General features: G+C 32.9%; 1 protein-coding gene and 1 long non-coding RNA gene across 4 annotated transcripts; one reads left to right on the top strand and one right to left on the bottom strand.

Annotated features, from left to right (window-relative positions):
• The first annotated feature begins 5,070 nt into the window (after positions 1 to 5,070).
• LOC142621099 (uncharacterized) lies at positions 5,071 to 8,391 on the top strand. The gene is made up of 3 exons (XR_012841699.1): positions 5,071 to 5,458; positions 7,029 to 8,008; positions 8,109 to 8,391. It is a non-coding gene; the product is annotated as an uncharacterized LOC142621099 (long non-coding RNA).
• Positions 8,392 to 11,196: 2,805 nt separating this feature from the next.
• On the bottom strand, positions 11,197 to 16,761 carry LOC142619346 (dihydrofolate synthetase). Of its 3 annotated transcripts, XM_075792420.1 has the most exons (10): positions 16,433 to 16,761; positions 15,872 to 15,969; positions 15,565 to 15,715; positions 15,008 to 15,070; positions 14,590 to 14,751; positions 13,633 to 13,824; positions 13,357 to 13,456; positions 12,707 to 12,838; positions 12,224 to 12,355; positions 11,197 to 11,687 (listed from the first exon to the last, which is right to left on the bottom strand). In XM_075792420.1, the coding sequence occupies exons 1-10, from the start codon at positions 16,709 to 16,711 to the stop codon at positions 11,335 to 11,337; spliced, it is 1,662 nt and encodes a 553-aa protein (XP_075648535.1). In that variant the 5' UTR covers positions 16,712 to 16,761; the 3' UTR covers positions 11,197 to 11,334. The 3 variants fall into 3 exon arrangements, with proteins under 3 accessions (XP_075648535.1, XP_075648536.1, XP_075648537.1); XM_075792421.1 differs by lacking the exon at positions 15,008 to 15,070; XM_075792422.1 differs by lacking the exon at positions 12,224 to 12,355.
• Positions 16,762 to 17,227: the final 466 nt, after the last annotated feature.

Raw genomic sequence — 17,227 nt, forward strand, 5'->3', positions numbered from 1 at the left:
TTATGTCTATATATTATCTTATCATGTATATTTACTCTGTCTTGCATCTACTTTCTATTTGAATTCGGTAACATTGACTAACATGTTTTATTGTTAACAAATGCTCTTCGGTTATTGATTAATTGATTATTTTAAAGAAATTTTGATACCACTTTCACGGAAAAATATAAAAAGTTGTCAAACAAGTTAATTACTTTTTCTTTTCCTATAAAAAGTTTCTAAAAATGGATAATTAACAAATACTTTTAGGACATTCATTAACATTCCCTTTTGTTTAACCTAATGAAGTAGCCAAATGTTTACTTAGGCTAATTATGAGATCTAGGTTAAACGGTAAAAGATCATATTATGCACAGCAGCAGAAGAGTAAATAACACATAGATATGATTATGCAGGAAATCCAATGAAACGAACTATTTCAAGATAAAAACTTAGGAAGGATTTGACCTAACTATCCTCAAGATAAACAAATCCACTAATAGAGAATTGAAGTTTTTATAAAAGATTTAACCCTAAATCTATTACTACCTCTAGTAATAACTTACTGACACAACCACGTGCAAACATCAAATCCACAGACTCTTTCTCTCTTGGATTTGCAGCACACAAGCTCCCACACTTATAACTTTGAGATCCCACTCAAAGATTTCAGATCACCAGTTGTTGATCTTGTATGGCAGCAACTCCTACAATATCGGATCTTGAGATTCTTCAAGGAATAACACCAGTAGAAGACTTGAGAGAGATTTGGGTACAAAAACCCAGATCTACAATAGGAGGCACAAGATGCACTCTTCTCTCTCTAAAAACCACCACTAGGGTTAGCTTATAATGTCCTTTAAATATTGCAACAAGTAGATCACGATTTGGGTTTCAAACGGACAAGTTTGGGCTAATAGGCCAAACTTAAAATTCTGCAGATGCAATTCTCAATCAGTCGAACCTTGTTCTCAATCGGTCGAACCTGGTTTGTTTCGAATTCTTCATTCTATAGCTTGTATATTCTTGTGTTCTGACTTGTAATATCTTGAGCAATGTCTAATAAATCCTATAGAATCTAAGATCTATACCTAGAAAAGTTTGTGCTTACGGTTTGCCAATTGTTCTAAACTTTTAAAACCTAACATGTTCTACTGATGATATGTTTTTCTCAAAAAGGTGGGTATTGAAAAAATATTTCTATATAAATCTTAAGAATTATGTTAATGTTTTTTTTTTTTTTGATAGAAGGATTATGTTAATGTTTTTATCTATTTTGCTATTAAAATGCGTATAAATTGATGTCAGATTGAATATGAGTGGTAACCACTTCAATAACATAGTAAATATCAATATCACCTATAACTAACACATTTAGTTATGAAAAAAAAAATCTTTTAAACTGGGTTTGAGGAATCTGCTCAAACTCATTACATAGAGGTTTATAAGACGGAAAAGGCTTTATTCCAAATTGATTTGGAGTTACCTTCTACCAACCCACTATATGGTAATTAAAGAGAAAATATTTTTTTGTAGTTTAGTCACATGACTCATTAAAAAAATTCATGTGCCTTATTTAAATAATATACATTAATAGCATTACAAATCGTCATGTAGTAGGTTAGAAGAGATTCCTTTAGACTAGTTTTAAGCTAAACTCCTTTTAATTCCCTCCACATGCATTAAACCACATGAATCAATAATTCATTTAAACAAGTCACATGACAATTAAGCAAGTTATAACTAAAAATACACGTGAGATAACTTTTTAGGTTGCCATTTGGTGGCTTGGAAAAACTTTTCTCCAAACTAAGGATAGTGTCTATTGCACACTGTGTGCAAACACACATTGCCCAAATATAACTACAAACGTGAGCTTTATTCACTTTGAAATCGTGAATAAAAGTCATGTTTTCAGTTATATTGAGAAGTGTTGTTCGCACACTTTGTGCAACAAGTATTAGCTCCAAATTTATTTGGAAATTTGGAGCAAACAAATTTAGACTCAATTATACTCAAATAAATTTGGAGCAAACAAATTTAGACTCAATTATACACAAAAGAACATTGCTAATTCAAGGATTGCTTTAAAATGACTAGACTTATTTTGCAGAGACACGGAACCTAATGTTGCCTACAGAAGATTCATGAACCCATTCTACCAAAAAGAGAGAAAATCAGCATGCTTGTATTAATGCAACAATCAATAATACCACGATAATTATTATTGTCAATGTGAGATTCTATTTGAATTTCATCTCCAATTGAGTTTGAAAACCTTATACTCAAAATGAGAAACTGAGAATGTTATTGGAACAGAACTAGAGGAAAACCACCTTAAATTGATGATGAAAATATATTTCTCTCTCTCTCTCTCTTAAATCACCATATGTAAACTATAGACAAATGTTGAGTAACATGCAGGAATGGACACACATGATTGAATGGCCATATCAATCTTTATGAGGTTAATTATTTTCTATTTTAAATGAATCCATTTTATAATGATTGAAGAGTTTTGTATAGACGATTTTCTTTCACAGTTGAACTAGCACTTTGTAATATTTCTAACGAAAATATCTATGGTTCAAATACTCCATCTCCAACTATCAATGTATAATGAAGAAGAAAAAAAAAAAAAAAAAACCCTTCATATAGAATCTCATTGTGATAAATATTATAGCTTGGTAATTTTTTATTATGTAAATATAGTTTGGTATTTGATTATTGCTTTAAATATAAGTAGAGTCATGACATTAAGGTTCAAATTTTCTGTTATCATATTAATAAAAATTCCAAAAAAAAAAAAAGATGTATTGTGTATCTCGTGGTTAGTTACCACGGTTTTTTTTTCCCCCCTTTGGGCATGGGATTCGAAACAATGATCATTCAAAAAATGTAAGCATACTATACCCCACTCCCTGTGAGCTTTTGACGACTGGAAATTTGGGACCAATGAGTGTGATCTTTTTTTTTATGAAAAAAATTATGTTTGTATAATTGGGTTTTGTCTAAGGAGTATTCATAGGACATTTTTTTGAATCAAAATTGGGTCAGGTCGAGTCAGGTTCACTATGACCCGCAGCCCGACACAATAGAAATCTTAGCCAATAAAAATAAAAATTATTAAAAAGTTATTTTTTATTTTTTAGCATTCACAGCAGTGATACTAAAAAATAAAAATCTTAGCCAACCTAGTATTGGCTACTTTCAGTACTAGGTTGGTTAGGATTTTTTTTTTTTTTTTAAAGTTAGAGCATTCACAGTAGTTGTGCTAAAAAATTTAACTTTTAACATCTCAAAAAGTTATTTTATCTATTTTACTATCTCACTTTACAATACATCCAGCATCAAATATTATATTTTTTTACCACTTTATTTAAAATAATATAAACAACTCATTAATATAATAAAGAAAGAAAGAGAATTTAAATAGCCTAACATTTTAAATCAATGGTCCGTCCCTGGTTTTCATGGTAAAAGTGTCAAACAAGTCAAGAAAAACTTCGCGGGACTTGCTAATTAAGAAAACACTACTTTCAACTTTTTCCACTTTTTCTTCTTTCCTTTTTCGTTTATATTGGCTACTTTCATCTCTCATGCTCAAATTGCGCAAATGGTGCTGCTGGGGTTTGCAAATTTTTTTAATATATAAAACTATGAGAGGTATCATGTACGCAACATTTTCACAATAATTTAATGTCTATAATTTGTTGTAAAAATGTTGTGGATGTAGCACTTTCCTTTTAGAAAAATGTTATATTAACAACATTTTCAAGTTGGGGAGTTGTTTAATAGTAAAAGTGAAACATTACGGAGTCGAGACTAAAAAAAAAAAAAAAAAAAGTAATGCTACCAACATAAACATTTTTACAAACTATATATTGATGTGTTAATTTCTTACTGATTTTCATCCAAGCCGATCATTAACAATACTTTTTTATCTGCTAATAATCACTTGTCACATCAACAATTACAATTTGTAAAAATGAAAAAATGTAAAATAACTTGTAACTCTAGCATTTTTCAAAAAGCAAATCCAAAACTGAGTGGTTTTGCCAAGTTTAGACTGTCTAGTCTCACCAACAAGTATTAAAGTCCGGTTGCCCTTAAGAGGTTGCAACAAAAACTCGTATTTTCCGTCAACCCAATTAACAGAATGCTGACAAAAGAATGAGATCAAAGACTTTAAGGGTCCATTTGGTTGGGAGGATGGAAAAGTGGAAAGATAGAAAATATTTTATTTTCTCTCATTTGTGTGGTTGTGAGGGTGGAAAAGTGGAGAGATGGAAAACATTTTTTTTTTTGGTTAAAAATAAAGTTTGTATAAATTTACCATTATGTCCCTATTAAATAAAACAAAAAGTAACACATTATACTTTAAAAAAATTATGTATAGATGGACACTTCATTAAAGTAAAAAAAAAAAAATAGCATAAGAAATTAACCCAAAACCTTTTTCCATTAAAAAAAAAAAAAACAAAAACAAAAACCAACCAAATTAATGAGAAAATAAACAATGAGCACCCAAAAAGAAGAAGAAGAAAGCTAACCGTCCAGACAAAATCAAAGAAATAAAAAAAAAAAAAAAAAAAGTCAAGCACATTAGTAAACAAGAAAAAAAAAAAAAAAAAGAAGCCAAGCACGTTAGTAGACAGAGAAATAATAAAATCAAAGAAAAATAAATAAATAAAAAGAGAGAAGCCAGAGGTGAAGTCAAGCATGTTTGGAAGCTTATTTTATGAGCTTTTCCCCTCAGTTTTTTTCCCATTTTAAAAAAAAAAAAAAAAAAAATTGATGGGCTTTGGGGAGAAAATATTTGGGTCTCGCCATTTATTTTCCTTCCTTCTCACCCAACCAAACACACTTCAAAAAAAAAAAAAAATTTCTTCCTATTTTTTCTCCTAAGTTTTCCATCCACCCTATTTCACCTCTAAACAAACACATCCTAAAAAGTCAGCTTGAATTTGACCCCTGTTTAATCTTTTTTTATTATTTATTATACTTTTATGTTTTTCATGGAGCTATCGCTATAAATAGTTTATTATGCTGGGGATTCTGAGACTCACAGCTTATTAAGTAATTGGAAACCCAAAAAAAATCATTCTTGTTGCACTGAATTTTCTAGCTGTGCTTCCTCTCTTCTTGATCCTAATTTTAATTGCTCTTCATAGGCGATGATAAAGGTCATGGGTGGAAGGTCCCTAAAACTTCTATATGCGTTTTTAACGCTTTTACTACATTTGAAACCAGCCAGCCCTTGTATTCACTTCAGGTGTTGGAAATGGCAGCGTTTTGTGCATAGAGAAGGAGAGACAAGCCCTCCTTGAGTTCAGAAAAGGCTTTGTTAATGGCAACGACACGCTCTCTTTGTGGGGGAGTGAAGATGAGAAGGATTGCTGCAATTGGGATGGAGTTTTATGCGATAGCCAAACAGGCCATGTAATTGAGCTAGAGCTTGACAGGTGTCGTTTGCGAGGTATGATTAGTCCTTCATTACTTGAGTTGCCTTATTTGACTTTTCTGTATCTCAGTTACGAGTAATTCTTAACTACTCTCAGAATATAGAGAATGATGCTCTTTCCTCTCACATTTATGGTAGGGTCCACTCATTAAATTCATAGTGAGGTCCACTATGGATGTGAGAAGAGAGAGCACAATATCTCCATGCTCCAAGAGTAACTAAAAATTTTCCGTTACAATAATTTTAATCAAAGCCATATTCCAAAATTTATCAGTTCTCTCAGTAACTTAAAATACCTCGATCTCTCTTCGGCCAATCTCAGTGGGCCAATTCCACATCAACTTGGAAATCTTTCACTCTTGCAATATCTTCATCTCGATGATAATGATTTGAAAATTGTTGAAAATCTCGAATGACTTTCTCATCTGTCTTCAATAGAAAACCTTGACCAAAGTTCCACAAATCTCAGTGTAGCCAATGATTGGCTGGAAGTTGTGAGTCGTCTCCCTAAACTGTCAGAGTTGACGTTGGCAATGTGTGATCTTCCTCCTGTCACTGATCTCTCGTTTCTCCCCTATGTCAACTTTTCTAAATCTCTCACTACAATTGATCTTTCTACTAACCATGTCACTCAATCAATATTTCCGTGGTTGTTCAACTATAGTACCAGCATGGTTAAGATTGCCCTTTCGGATAACCAGTTAGGAGGTTCAATTCCAGATGCTTCCGGTAACATGAATTCTCTTGAACTTCTCATTCTTGATGAAAATCAACTTGAAGGATGTGTTCCAAAATTCTTTGGTAATATGAGTGATTTGAATTATTTGTCTATAAAGAACAACAAACTGAGTGGACAACTGGCAGAGCTTATCCACCACTTGTCTGGGTCCTCAGTACAATTCTTGTATTTAGATAAGAATCAATTGAAGGGGTCAGTGCTTAAAAGCATCGGAAACCTATCTATGCTACAAGATTTGTATCTTGGTTCCAATCTTTTGGAAGGTGAAATCTCTGAACAACATTTTTCAAATCTTTTCGGATTACGTGAATTGTCGTTATCTCATAATTCTTTTGACTTTAAAATTAAGCAATGATTGGGTGCCCCCTTTCCAATTGCAGGCTATAGATTTGTCATCTTGTAACTTGGGTCCTGTTTTCCCAAAATGGTTAAATACTCAACTGCACATTGACTTCCTTGATATCTCCCGTAACGGAATTTCAGATGCCATCCCTTCGTGGTTTTGGAACCATGAGTCTTTGTATGTAAAACTCTCCAACAATAAGTCTTCGGGATTTTTAAATCCTTTTCTATGCTCGAGTTCGGTGAACTTCATGTATTTCCTTGGTCTCTCAAACAACCAGCTATCTGGAGGCCTACCTGATTGTTTAATGAAAAGTCAAAAATTAGTAGTCTTAAGTTTGGCCAACAATAATCTGTCTGGACAAATTCCTAGCTCTATGGGCTCTTTGATAAACCTTAGGGTATTAGATTTGAGCAACAATAGCTTCTTGGGAGAATTGCCATTGTCATTACAAAATTGCACAATGTTGTCATTTATAAATCTGAGAGACAATTCATTCTCAGGAAAACTACCAGCTTGGATGGGAGAAAGCTTGTTATCTTTGGTCATTCCTAACCTTCACTCCAATAAGTTTCATGGATGCATACCGCAACAACTATGCTGGTTAGCACATATTCAATTTTTCGACTTGTCTCAAAATAATATTTCAGGAAATATTCCATGATGCCTTTATAATTTGACTGCATTGGCTTTTAAAAATGCAAATAAGAGGCCTACTTTTATAAGTCCAAACATACATATGGATGGCACTCAACTTACGTTTGCAACTTCTGGTGGGAAAAAGTACGTTTTCAATACAATTGTTAGTTGGAAAGGACGCTCTTACCTATATGGGAAAAAATTTGGAGAGATGAGAAGTATTGATCTCTCAAGTAATAAACTAACCGGAAAAATTCCAGCAGAGATTTTCAACTTTACAGAATTGAAAACATTGAACTTAGGAAGAAACATGTTGACAGGACTAATTCCTCAAGAGATTGGTCATTTGGAACAGTTAGAATCCCTAGATTTGTCGACAAATCAACTTTTTGGTTCAATTCCTGCTAGTATCGCTGATCTGAATTTTTTGAGTTTCCTGAACCTGTCATACAACAAATTGTCGGGAAGAATTCCGATAGGCACTCAAATTCAGACTACTAACTCTTCTGGATTCATTGGCAATCTTGCACTCTGTGGCCCTCCACTTGCACCAAAGTGTCCAGGAGACGTGGAACCAAATGCTGAGTCACCTAAAGGCAGTAGTAAAAACAATCAAGAAGATGAAGATGAATTCCTGAAATGTCTTTATATTGGTATGGGGCTTGGATTCATGGTGGGGTTTTGGGGAGTTTGTGGCTCTTTGATGTTGAACCGTTCTTGGAGACATCTATATTTCCGGACGACAAGCAACTTGAATGATTGGCTCTACGTGGCAATTATAGTGAATATTGCAAGATTGCAAAGGATGTTTCAAGGCTAAGGAATACTGCACTTTCGATAAAAGGTTTGTGAAAAAATTTCGATTTAGATATATCTCTAACTATTTCTTTTCTTGCATTGGTTTTAATTTTTCAACCTAATGGCTATTATTTTACCTTGTGTAGGTCTCGACAATAAGAAAAAACTTTGCGCAAGATTACATGTGTGACATGCCTATGATTTTACATGCTTTTCTTATTTAGGGATTCACATCCATGCTGCGGTGGAAGCTTAATTTGGATTACACTTGATCTTAATATTATAGTAGGATGAGATTGTGTGTACTTTTTTTCCCTTTAAAAAAAAAAATAAAGAAATTGTGTGGCAGGTCTTGGATTTGCCTTAAACAAATTGCTTGTATCAAATTCCATAAAATAACCAAGTTTCTTCAGAATATTTATGTTTTAATCGGCCCCATATTAAACTTAATCATCATTGATATTATCACCCAAGGTGGCATTTAAATTTTTTATATTTTGATACTTCAAATGTGGATTGTACATTCTACTTTCTTTCTTTTTTTTAGTTTTTCTTCAGATTTTTTAGTTTTAATCCTATTAGTCTTTAGGCCAGCCAGTACAGTGAATCTTTGTTTCTGATCAATAGCTAGCATTATGAAGTCCTCAATTAGTTTGTCTTCATTCTTAATGTTAATAGAAATCAGAAATGTGAAGCGAAAAAATTAAGGGAGGGGTAGTATGAAGTCACAAGCAATAGTAAAAACAAAAAAGTTTAAATTCAATAAGGATCATGTGTAAAGTTACTCTTTTATATGCTCAAATAAAATAATGACATATTAGAGTATTTCTTTATAAAACAATAGAGACTAACAGGACTAAATTCTAAATGAAATCTAATGCCATTGAATCATAGGAAGCAAAGTAATACATGATTATTCTAAGTTCCATTGAAAACAGTAAATATGGATTCCTAAAAGCAATCTAAATAGTGAACAGATAGATGGGTTAATTACTTTGTATAGTAAAATGGATTGAAGCCTAAGTAAATATTTTAAACACCAAATAAATTGAGGACTAATAAAGAAACTTATATAAACAAGATTAATCAAAGTCACAGATTATAAGGAAAGTAACTTATTGGCATAAACGCCTTACAAAGGCCCACAATCTAACGAAATCTATCAAGGACTACAATTACAAGAAAATAATATATGTATAATCATGAACCAAGGTAGAAAGATCCATACAAGGATCTTTTCAATTAGTAATCAAGTTCATGGCAATGATTGAGTCAAATTCAAAAATAATTCAGCCCAAATCCCATGCCCTATGGAGTGCGTGACTAATAGCCAGCCCATAATTTTGCCGATATGCAGAATTATATGCCTATATGCTTTTCATTCTTTTAATCAATTAATTTAGGGTAACACCAATTTTAATGTGATTTCACAGAAAAGTGCTCCCGTAATTGTCTCAAGAAATGCCACTTATCCTTGAGGGTTTGTATAAATACAAGCTATCTCATATTGTGACTTCCAAACAATTATATATATATATATATATATATATATATATATATATCTTCTTCTTCTTCTTTTGGAAAATCCCTAACTATGGGTAAAATAAAAAATGATACCCCCATGAGTTTCATGCCATAACACTCCACCCTTTTTTCTTTTTTTTTTTTTTGGTCGTTGCTTGGAGGTAATTGGAATATAACAGGGTATACCCTAACTAGAGTTCTAATAATCTAATGTATAGAATCATTATATATTCTAGCAAATATGATTTTTTTAATAACAAAAATAGAATATTCTGTTATTATGATGTTAAAGAGTATAGTCAAGAGTCTTATAGCTTAACTGATTAACATCTCCTAGTATTTCAAACGAAAATATTTAGGGTTCAAAACTTCAAATATCCCTTCTTTCGAATTTTCAAAAAACAAAAGAGTATGAACTTATGTGTTACATTTATATAAATCTGAAGGGATGAGTTTCATTTTGTCCATATTGGAAGGGAGTGTCATTTTGTAAAACTTCAAAAGAGGGACCATGTAATTTACCAACTTATTTTAATAAAAGAATAAACTAATTAATTTATATATATATATATATATATATATATTCACAAATTCTAGATTTGCTACACATGCTAAAAAGCATTAAATGCTTTTCATATTGCTTATTTAGGGCTCATATCTATAAATTTTTATTTTTACTTTTTAGGCCAAAACTAAAGAGTTTAGTCCAAATAGAATAAAATTTTATATTTTTTAACACAAATTCCACAACTCACAACTGATCATAAATAGAATCCTAATGCAACTAATCATAATTTGGATCTAGATCCTATGAAACCTAATGCAATCTAAATTGTTTAAAGCCTCGTTTGGAAGGAGGAAATAGAATGGAATGGAAATGAATGAAAAAAATAATTTTAGAATATTCTTCCCTTCCCTTGTTTAGGAGTATTAATGGAGGGAATGAAAAGCACATTCCCTTTTTTGAGAGTTTAAGTGAAAGAGAATGAAATGGGTAAAAGGGAACACGCATTCCTCTCTATTCCCTTAAAACCTCAAATTTTCATTCCCCCGAAATTGAGAGGAATTGGAGGGAACGAAATTGTGAGGAATTGAAGGGAATGGAATTAGATTTAATGAATCTTTTACTAAAACTTCCAAAATACTCCTATATATTCAACTCTTTATTTTAAAATAGGGGTCTAACAGTAATATTGTCATAAAATGATTCTATTTCATTCCCTCTATGTTACTTCCAAACAAGATTACTTACATTCCATTCATTTTCATTCATTTCCATTCTTTTATTTTAAAACATCCAATCAAGGTTTCTTAATTATAGTCTATTCCATTCATTTCCCTTACTTAAATACATTCCTTTCCATTCCCTTATGATCGTTCCATTCCCTTCCCTTATGAACTCCCAAATCGAGCCTAACAGTTCTAAGATTGTAGGGATTGAAAATTCTACAAGAAATTGGAATTTTAACAATCATGCTCTTGTGGTATGCAAAATCTCAATATATTCCTAAGTATTTTTGGATGAACAATCTAACTGCATTGGTGACCTAGTTGGCTGCCCTGTCCAGCCTTAGCTACAAAGATTCTTCTAGGACCCAAGTAACTAAAATACTGTTTAACAAATAGCTATAAAGATATAACAGGATTCATAAGAATTCAAATTTTTGAAACTTCAAAAACTCTAAATATTGAAATAAAAAAAATCCATAGTGAAAGTGAAGATGATGTAATTTATAAGAATCGTTATTTCCCACTCAAATTAAAAAGGGGTTGCACCTACTACAATATTCCGTCAGCAAAATCAGCTATAGAAACCGTTACTCAAAGCAACATCATAAATAATCTGCCTTAACCACTGAGAGCAGCTAATACCATTGAAACTATATGCAGAGATCCAGTGACTACAATAATGCCTGACTGATTACCTGTTCTTTCTCTAAGGATCTGATTTGTAGCCTTCAATGAAGCCATTAATGAACTTTCAGTAGCTAATATGGTTCCATTTTCTAATTTGCTTGCAGAGCATACTACTAGATTATTGAACACTTCCCTGGATTTTGTCGTGTCATCATGGACAATATCAATGCCCAATTCTTTGGAAGCTTGGATCCAACAATCTCTTAATAAAGAAGCTGAAGTTGTTCGAGATTTGCCTCCAGCAATGTCAGCTTCTGTTAGAAGGACTACTTCTAATTCTCCACCTGAAAAAATGTGGTAAAGTCTCAACTAGGACTCTCCAAGGCTCCACAAAACTGCTTATTTGTGTTAGCCTACCACCACCGCACATTTCAGGTTAATTTGTGTTAAACGCTACACAACGAATGAGATAAGGTACAAACAACTAGGATTCTTCATTCACCACCCACCCAGAAGAGCCAGAAGAACATGTACTAAAGTCACTTTTTTCTAAGACCACTTAATCCAAATAGAACCTATAGCAAAGGCATGCACATAAAGTTAAGCCTTCTTTTAGAATTATTTAATATGTTTTAGAACTGAAATTTTTAATAAATCTAGTTCTTGTCCTCCTGTAAATTAAGCCTTGGGGGCTTCACTTGGTACCCACAAAATAATTAAGGGAGCCACTACATCTTGACATAAGAAGGCTACTTTTTGTGAGAAGGGGGAGATGGGGTTCTGATAACATAAAAACAATATATGTTCTCATTATACCCTCCAACATTAGTAATAAAGTCATTTTTAGTAACAGACAACAAAATCCAACAAGGGACTATACCTGAAAGAAACTCTCTTGCAAATCCAACATGGTCTTTGTCACTTGCCATTGCAACCACAAGAGCCAATGGTGCCTCTCCAAATGTCATCTTTATTGTCTTCACCAAAGCATTAGCAGATTCTTTGGTGTGGGCTGGAAAATATTCAAAAGAACTCTGAGAGTTTTGTTTTCTTTTTTATAATTAATTTGTTATAAGGATTGGCTTTTGTCATCTGGTGCTAACAGTATAACTAAACTTCTTTGAATCTAGAACATTCCTCCTACAATGCCCACAAGATTTTGCAAACATTCAAAAGAATATGACAACTGCAAAGTCAAAATAAATATATAACTAGAGTAAAAAACAATGTCCTCAGGACAACACCGACATGCAAAAAAGTGAAACACTGTATGGTTACTATAAGTAAGACTTACAGGTTAAATACTCAACTCAATTCATTCAGAATATTGAAATGAGTAACAAAGCGAGCATGAGAATCAAACCTCCATCCAACAATACCGTTGTTCCATGTAGTCCTAGTGCCTCAGTTTCTTTTGATGTTAGAATTTGACTTCTTCCAAGCAAGAATGTACGCTCTAAACCAGCCCTAATAGATCCATCTGAAATTCTCCATCCTAGAGTATCCATAAAAGTATTAAAGGGACTTGATTAAAGATTGCTCAAAAAAATCATAAACCAATTTTTTTTTTTTTTTTTTTTGAGCCAGCTGCACTATTTTTCTTTTCACCATTGCTTGGCTCACACCATAAAGTTTTGCTTCCCACAAAGAAACTCTGAACTTATAAACAAGCCAAGAGAAAGAGGTAATCTTCTACTGATCACAGGGGGTTAGCATTTATGGGAAAGCAGTAAAAGTCCCAAATGGCTAACATGAAAGACAACCTAAGGGCTAAGACAATCAGTACCTTGTGTAGATATAAAAAGAAACTAGTTATCCTTAGTCATGGCATATCCATATTAGGTTTGAGACCAAATCCTAAAATCAAACGAAGGTAGGCATATACGAACCAAATCCTAAATTGAAGGGGAAAAAGATATCCCCATAAATACTTCTTGACTTTAAAAGTCAAAGGAAGTTCCATAGTTTTTGAGTCCAAGTAGAACAAACTATAGCACACATATAAAAATTCACCTAGATTACGAAGGCAGAGTGCTGCACAGGTGGCAGTTGCTGCATTTTGAAGCTGGTGACTTCCAAGCATGCAGAGTTTCACATCCAGTAACTCAAGGAACTGCATGATAAACCTAGTTATAAGTTCTTCAAAAGTTCAAATGGGCAATAATTAAAACTTGCATAAGTACCACTCCCAAGAAGAAAAAAACATGATATTACGGAATGCTTAATACTGGACAAAGGAGGGGGGGGGAGGTCCAAAGGTATTAAGAAAATAATGCTTCAAGAACATACCAGCTTAAAGTCCCTCTGAATTTGCATTACTAGATCACAAGATTGGTAAGGTCTACCATTGATCCTGCTAATACCTTTTATGGTACTTTGATTTCCAGCATCAGATGCTGATACTACAGGAGAAGACATTGACAATGCTTTATCCCGTAGAATGCATTCAATGTGTGGAAGGAAAGGCCCACCCAGCACCAACTGAAAAACATTAACCAAATTAGCAGAGTTAAGCTAGCTTTAAAATCATGGGATTAACAATACAACCAAATCAAATTAGCCACTGCATCACAAAACATATCATAGAGCACAACTTCTAAGAGCATCCATCTTTAGATAGTTATCTCAGTCAAAAATACTATTTCAGCCTTAATGTAAAACAATATGCACATTATCATAAACTTGGGTGGCACTTCAAGACACCATCAAACATTAATGAGAGTAGAAGAAATGGACAGTGTACAACAACAACATCACTTCTAGTCTGCTTAAGTAATAACATGTTGAAGCTGCATGAATTAAATTATACCATGGAGGTTTTCATTACAACATATATCTCTTCTTGCTCCTGTTCATGCTCTGTACTTATTCAAATTCCCCATGCTTTTCTCAGATAACCATAGTGCACAACAAGAAAATTCCATTAAAGAAGAAAAAATATCCTGGGAGAGACCATAAATCATAGTTTTGACACCTAATGTGACGAAACCAGAACATAAAGAATGACGTAAAACCAGGCCAGAAAAAGGTGATACAGCTATAATCAATCGTCACATTTTACCAAGGATATCAATGAGGTGGGGTCCATTGTGTAATTTGTTCTAAAGATTTTGCAAGTGTAACATGTAGAGAAGGAAACCATACTTGGCAGTATAACCAAGGATTGAAACTAATCACAACATAGCTTTATCAGTTTATATGATCATGTTAATCCGCATAAGAATTGCATAGGGAGAACAACCTAACTGGGCAGCCATGTTTAATGATTCCTGACTTTGCCATGGCAATGCTTTCCAGAGAACCTCCAAGTGCGGCCAAATGTTCCTCACCTATTGTAGTTATGACCGATGCAGCAAGTCCAGAACTAGAAATAATATTTGTTGCGTCCCGTGCACCTCCCAACCCAGCCTGTTTTATATATAATAAATAAATTTAGTATTAAAATTGCCATCTCAGAATTTTGTATAGGGTTATGAAAAGCCATCAGTATAAATTTAATTCCATAGAGAATAACTCTAATTGCATATAAAGTAAAAAAAATCAAAAGATCAACAAGAAGCAACACTGAAAAAGTTAATAGTCTTCCAACACTGTACATTTAAAAGAGAGAGAGAGAGAGAGAAAATGCAGAAGGAAGACATCAAATGGCTTAAAATGAATTTACCTCAATAACTGCAATGTCAACATTCTCTCGAGCAAATAGAGTGAATGCCATTGCAGTGAAAATCTGAACATTATACAATAGCGAGTAAATTAGTGAGTGCAAAGGTAATTTGATACAAACACAAAATTTAACTAGATAAAATCTCCAATAACAGAATTTAATTTGTCTAGGCAACCAAACCAAGTACATTCCCCCCAGTCTTCAATTGAAATTTTGAAGATACAAAATCAAATCTTAAACATGAGACTTTAACATGTGAAAATATTCATGGTAACTACTTTGACCTGAAAGCTACAGTAAAATTTTCAGAGGAAAACAAAAGAAGAACAAACAGGGCAGGCCAACTTAATCAATTACATATTCCATCCCCAAGCTTGCACAGGGTCATGTAAATACCCATCAAATAATCACAGAGTCTAACATCTTTAGAATAGTTATTCAGTTCTGAAATCACTAGCTTCTGAGTCTCTTTTTATTTCTTGAACTAAATTCCATTTTTCATCTAATCCAATTGGGAGGGGGGGATCAAGGGGACAATATAGTACAAAAGTTGATACCTCAAAATGACTTATACGCCCATTTTCATGCTCTATTGCCTGATCAAGAATTTTTTTAATCTGAAGGAAAAGACAATTTAATGTCTTTGCTGACACCGGCTCACCAAATCTCCCCAATGATATGCGTTCCCTTATAGTCTGAATATGTGGGCTGCTCAAGAAAATGAAGCCTACTGTTAAAAGAATATAGCTCAAAAATAAGCAATACCTAAAAGTTAAAACTAAAAGCAGCTGCAGATTGCATAAATCCTTTGATACATTATCTAACAAAAATGAAGAAAATATTAACATTAAAACAAACCCATACCTGCTATAACAACCAACAGAATACCCTTCTGCTCGTAAAATATTGGAGAGAAACGCAGCAGTTGATCCTTTTCCTTTTGTCCCAGCAATGTGAACAGCCTATAATAGCTGTTGAGCTAGTTACTTAAACTTAATACTCAAACTCATCAAAAAAATGAACAAACCAATTTACAATAAAAATTCAAAATTCAGAACTTTCTGTGCCCACATACATAAAGCATTACTTTTTTTTTTTATTTAATTCAATATTATGGTAAAACTTTCTGCATGCTGAGCCTAATTAGACTACTGGGTTTAATTCAATAGTGTGAATTATGAAAAATTAAAAAAAAAAAACAAAAACAAAAAATAGAACACAAAGCTTTGAAATGTGAATATCCTCTTCTTATGTTGTTTCAACTATTTTTAAGCAATAAATGTAACATTCAATACCTGAAATTCTATTACATCCCAACAGAGCAGTTTTTATAAACCAAAGCTCAAAACTTTCACCCTTTTTTTTCTTTTACATTTTCTCAGAAACCAAACAAAGTAAAAAAAAAAAAAGTGTTGGACTTTAAACCTTGAACTGAGATTGAGGATTGCCGAGCCGCTCCATAAGCCGCCTCATCCGACCCAGATCGAACCCATCATCCGAGTCCGTACCAGCGCCTTTGGGCACGCCCACTTTCTCGTAGTTCTTCAAAGAATCCATGTACTCCATCAACTCCTTCAGCTCTGGCTCCTCCGAATGCGCAGAGAACCATCTTCTGGGACCCAATTTTCTAAGAACTCCGAAGCTAATCGAAGAAATTAGGGTTAATCTGTGCGGGAGGATGGATTGGCGGGTGAGAATTTTCATGTTTTCAGTTTCCGTTTGTTTCTCACGAAAGTGAGTGTTGAAAAGTGAACAGTCTCGAAACGAGTAGCATTTTTTATACGGTAAAACAACTAAAAATGTTACATTTTTATACTATACGACTTGTAGTATAAACAAGTATGTCACTTGTAGATTTTTAACAAAATTGTACGAGAGACCTGAATTAATTAAATTTTAAACTTTTGAAAACTCAATTAAACCAAAGTAAAATTAGAAATTTGGTAAGGATGTTGCAATTTGCATTGAGTTCGAATTTGGTAAGGATGGGGTGTAAAACCTATTTTTATACCATTCAATAAGAGATTATTACATTAGTCTTTTACTTAAAATATGATATACGAAATTAATTAAGTTGTTATCTTGTGTGATTAGATGTATTTATATTTTAGTAATATGATAATATGACATGTCCTTATTAAAGTGTATAAACCAAAGTATTTAAATCAACTTTTGTTTTTTGATAGGGTTCACATCAAGGTTTTTTTTTTTTTTTTTTTG

This window comes from Castanea sativa, chromosome 12 (genome assembly GCF_040712315.1).
Source record: "Castanea sativa cultivar Marrone di Chiusa Pesio chromosome 12, ASM4071231v1".
NCBI classification, from domain to species: domain Eukaryota; kingdom Viridiplantae; phylum Streptophyta; class Magnoliopsida; order Fagales; family Fagaceae; genus Castanea; species Castanea sativa.

Bases quoted from the DNA above. Each gene is read 5' to 3' on its own strand.
- LOC142619346 (XM_075792420.1), bottom strand. From the start codon at position 16,711: ATGAAAATTCTCACCCGCCAATCCATCCTCCCGCACAGATTAACCCTA. The intron at 15,970-16,432 runs GTTTAAAGTCCA...CAGCTATTATAG, and splicing joins ATCCTCAATCTCAGTTCAAG to GCTGTTCACATTGCTGGGAC. The intron at 12,356-12,706 runs GTTTGATTCTCA...AATATTTTCCAG, and splicing joins AACGGTATTGTTGGATGGAG to CCCACACCAAAGAATCTGCT.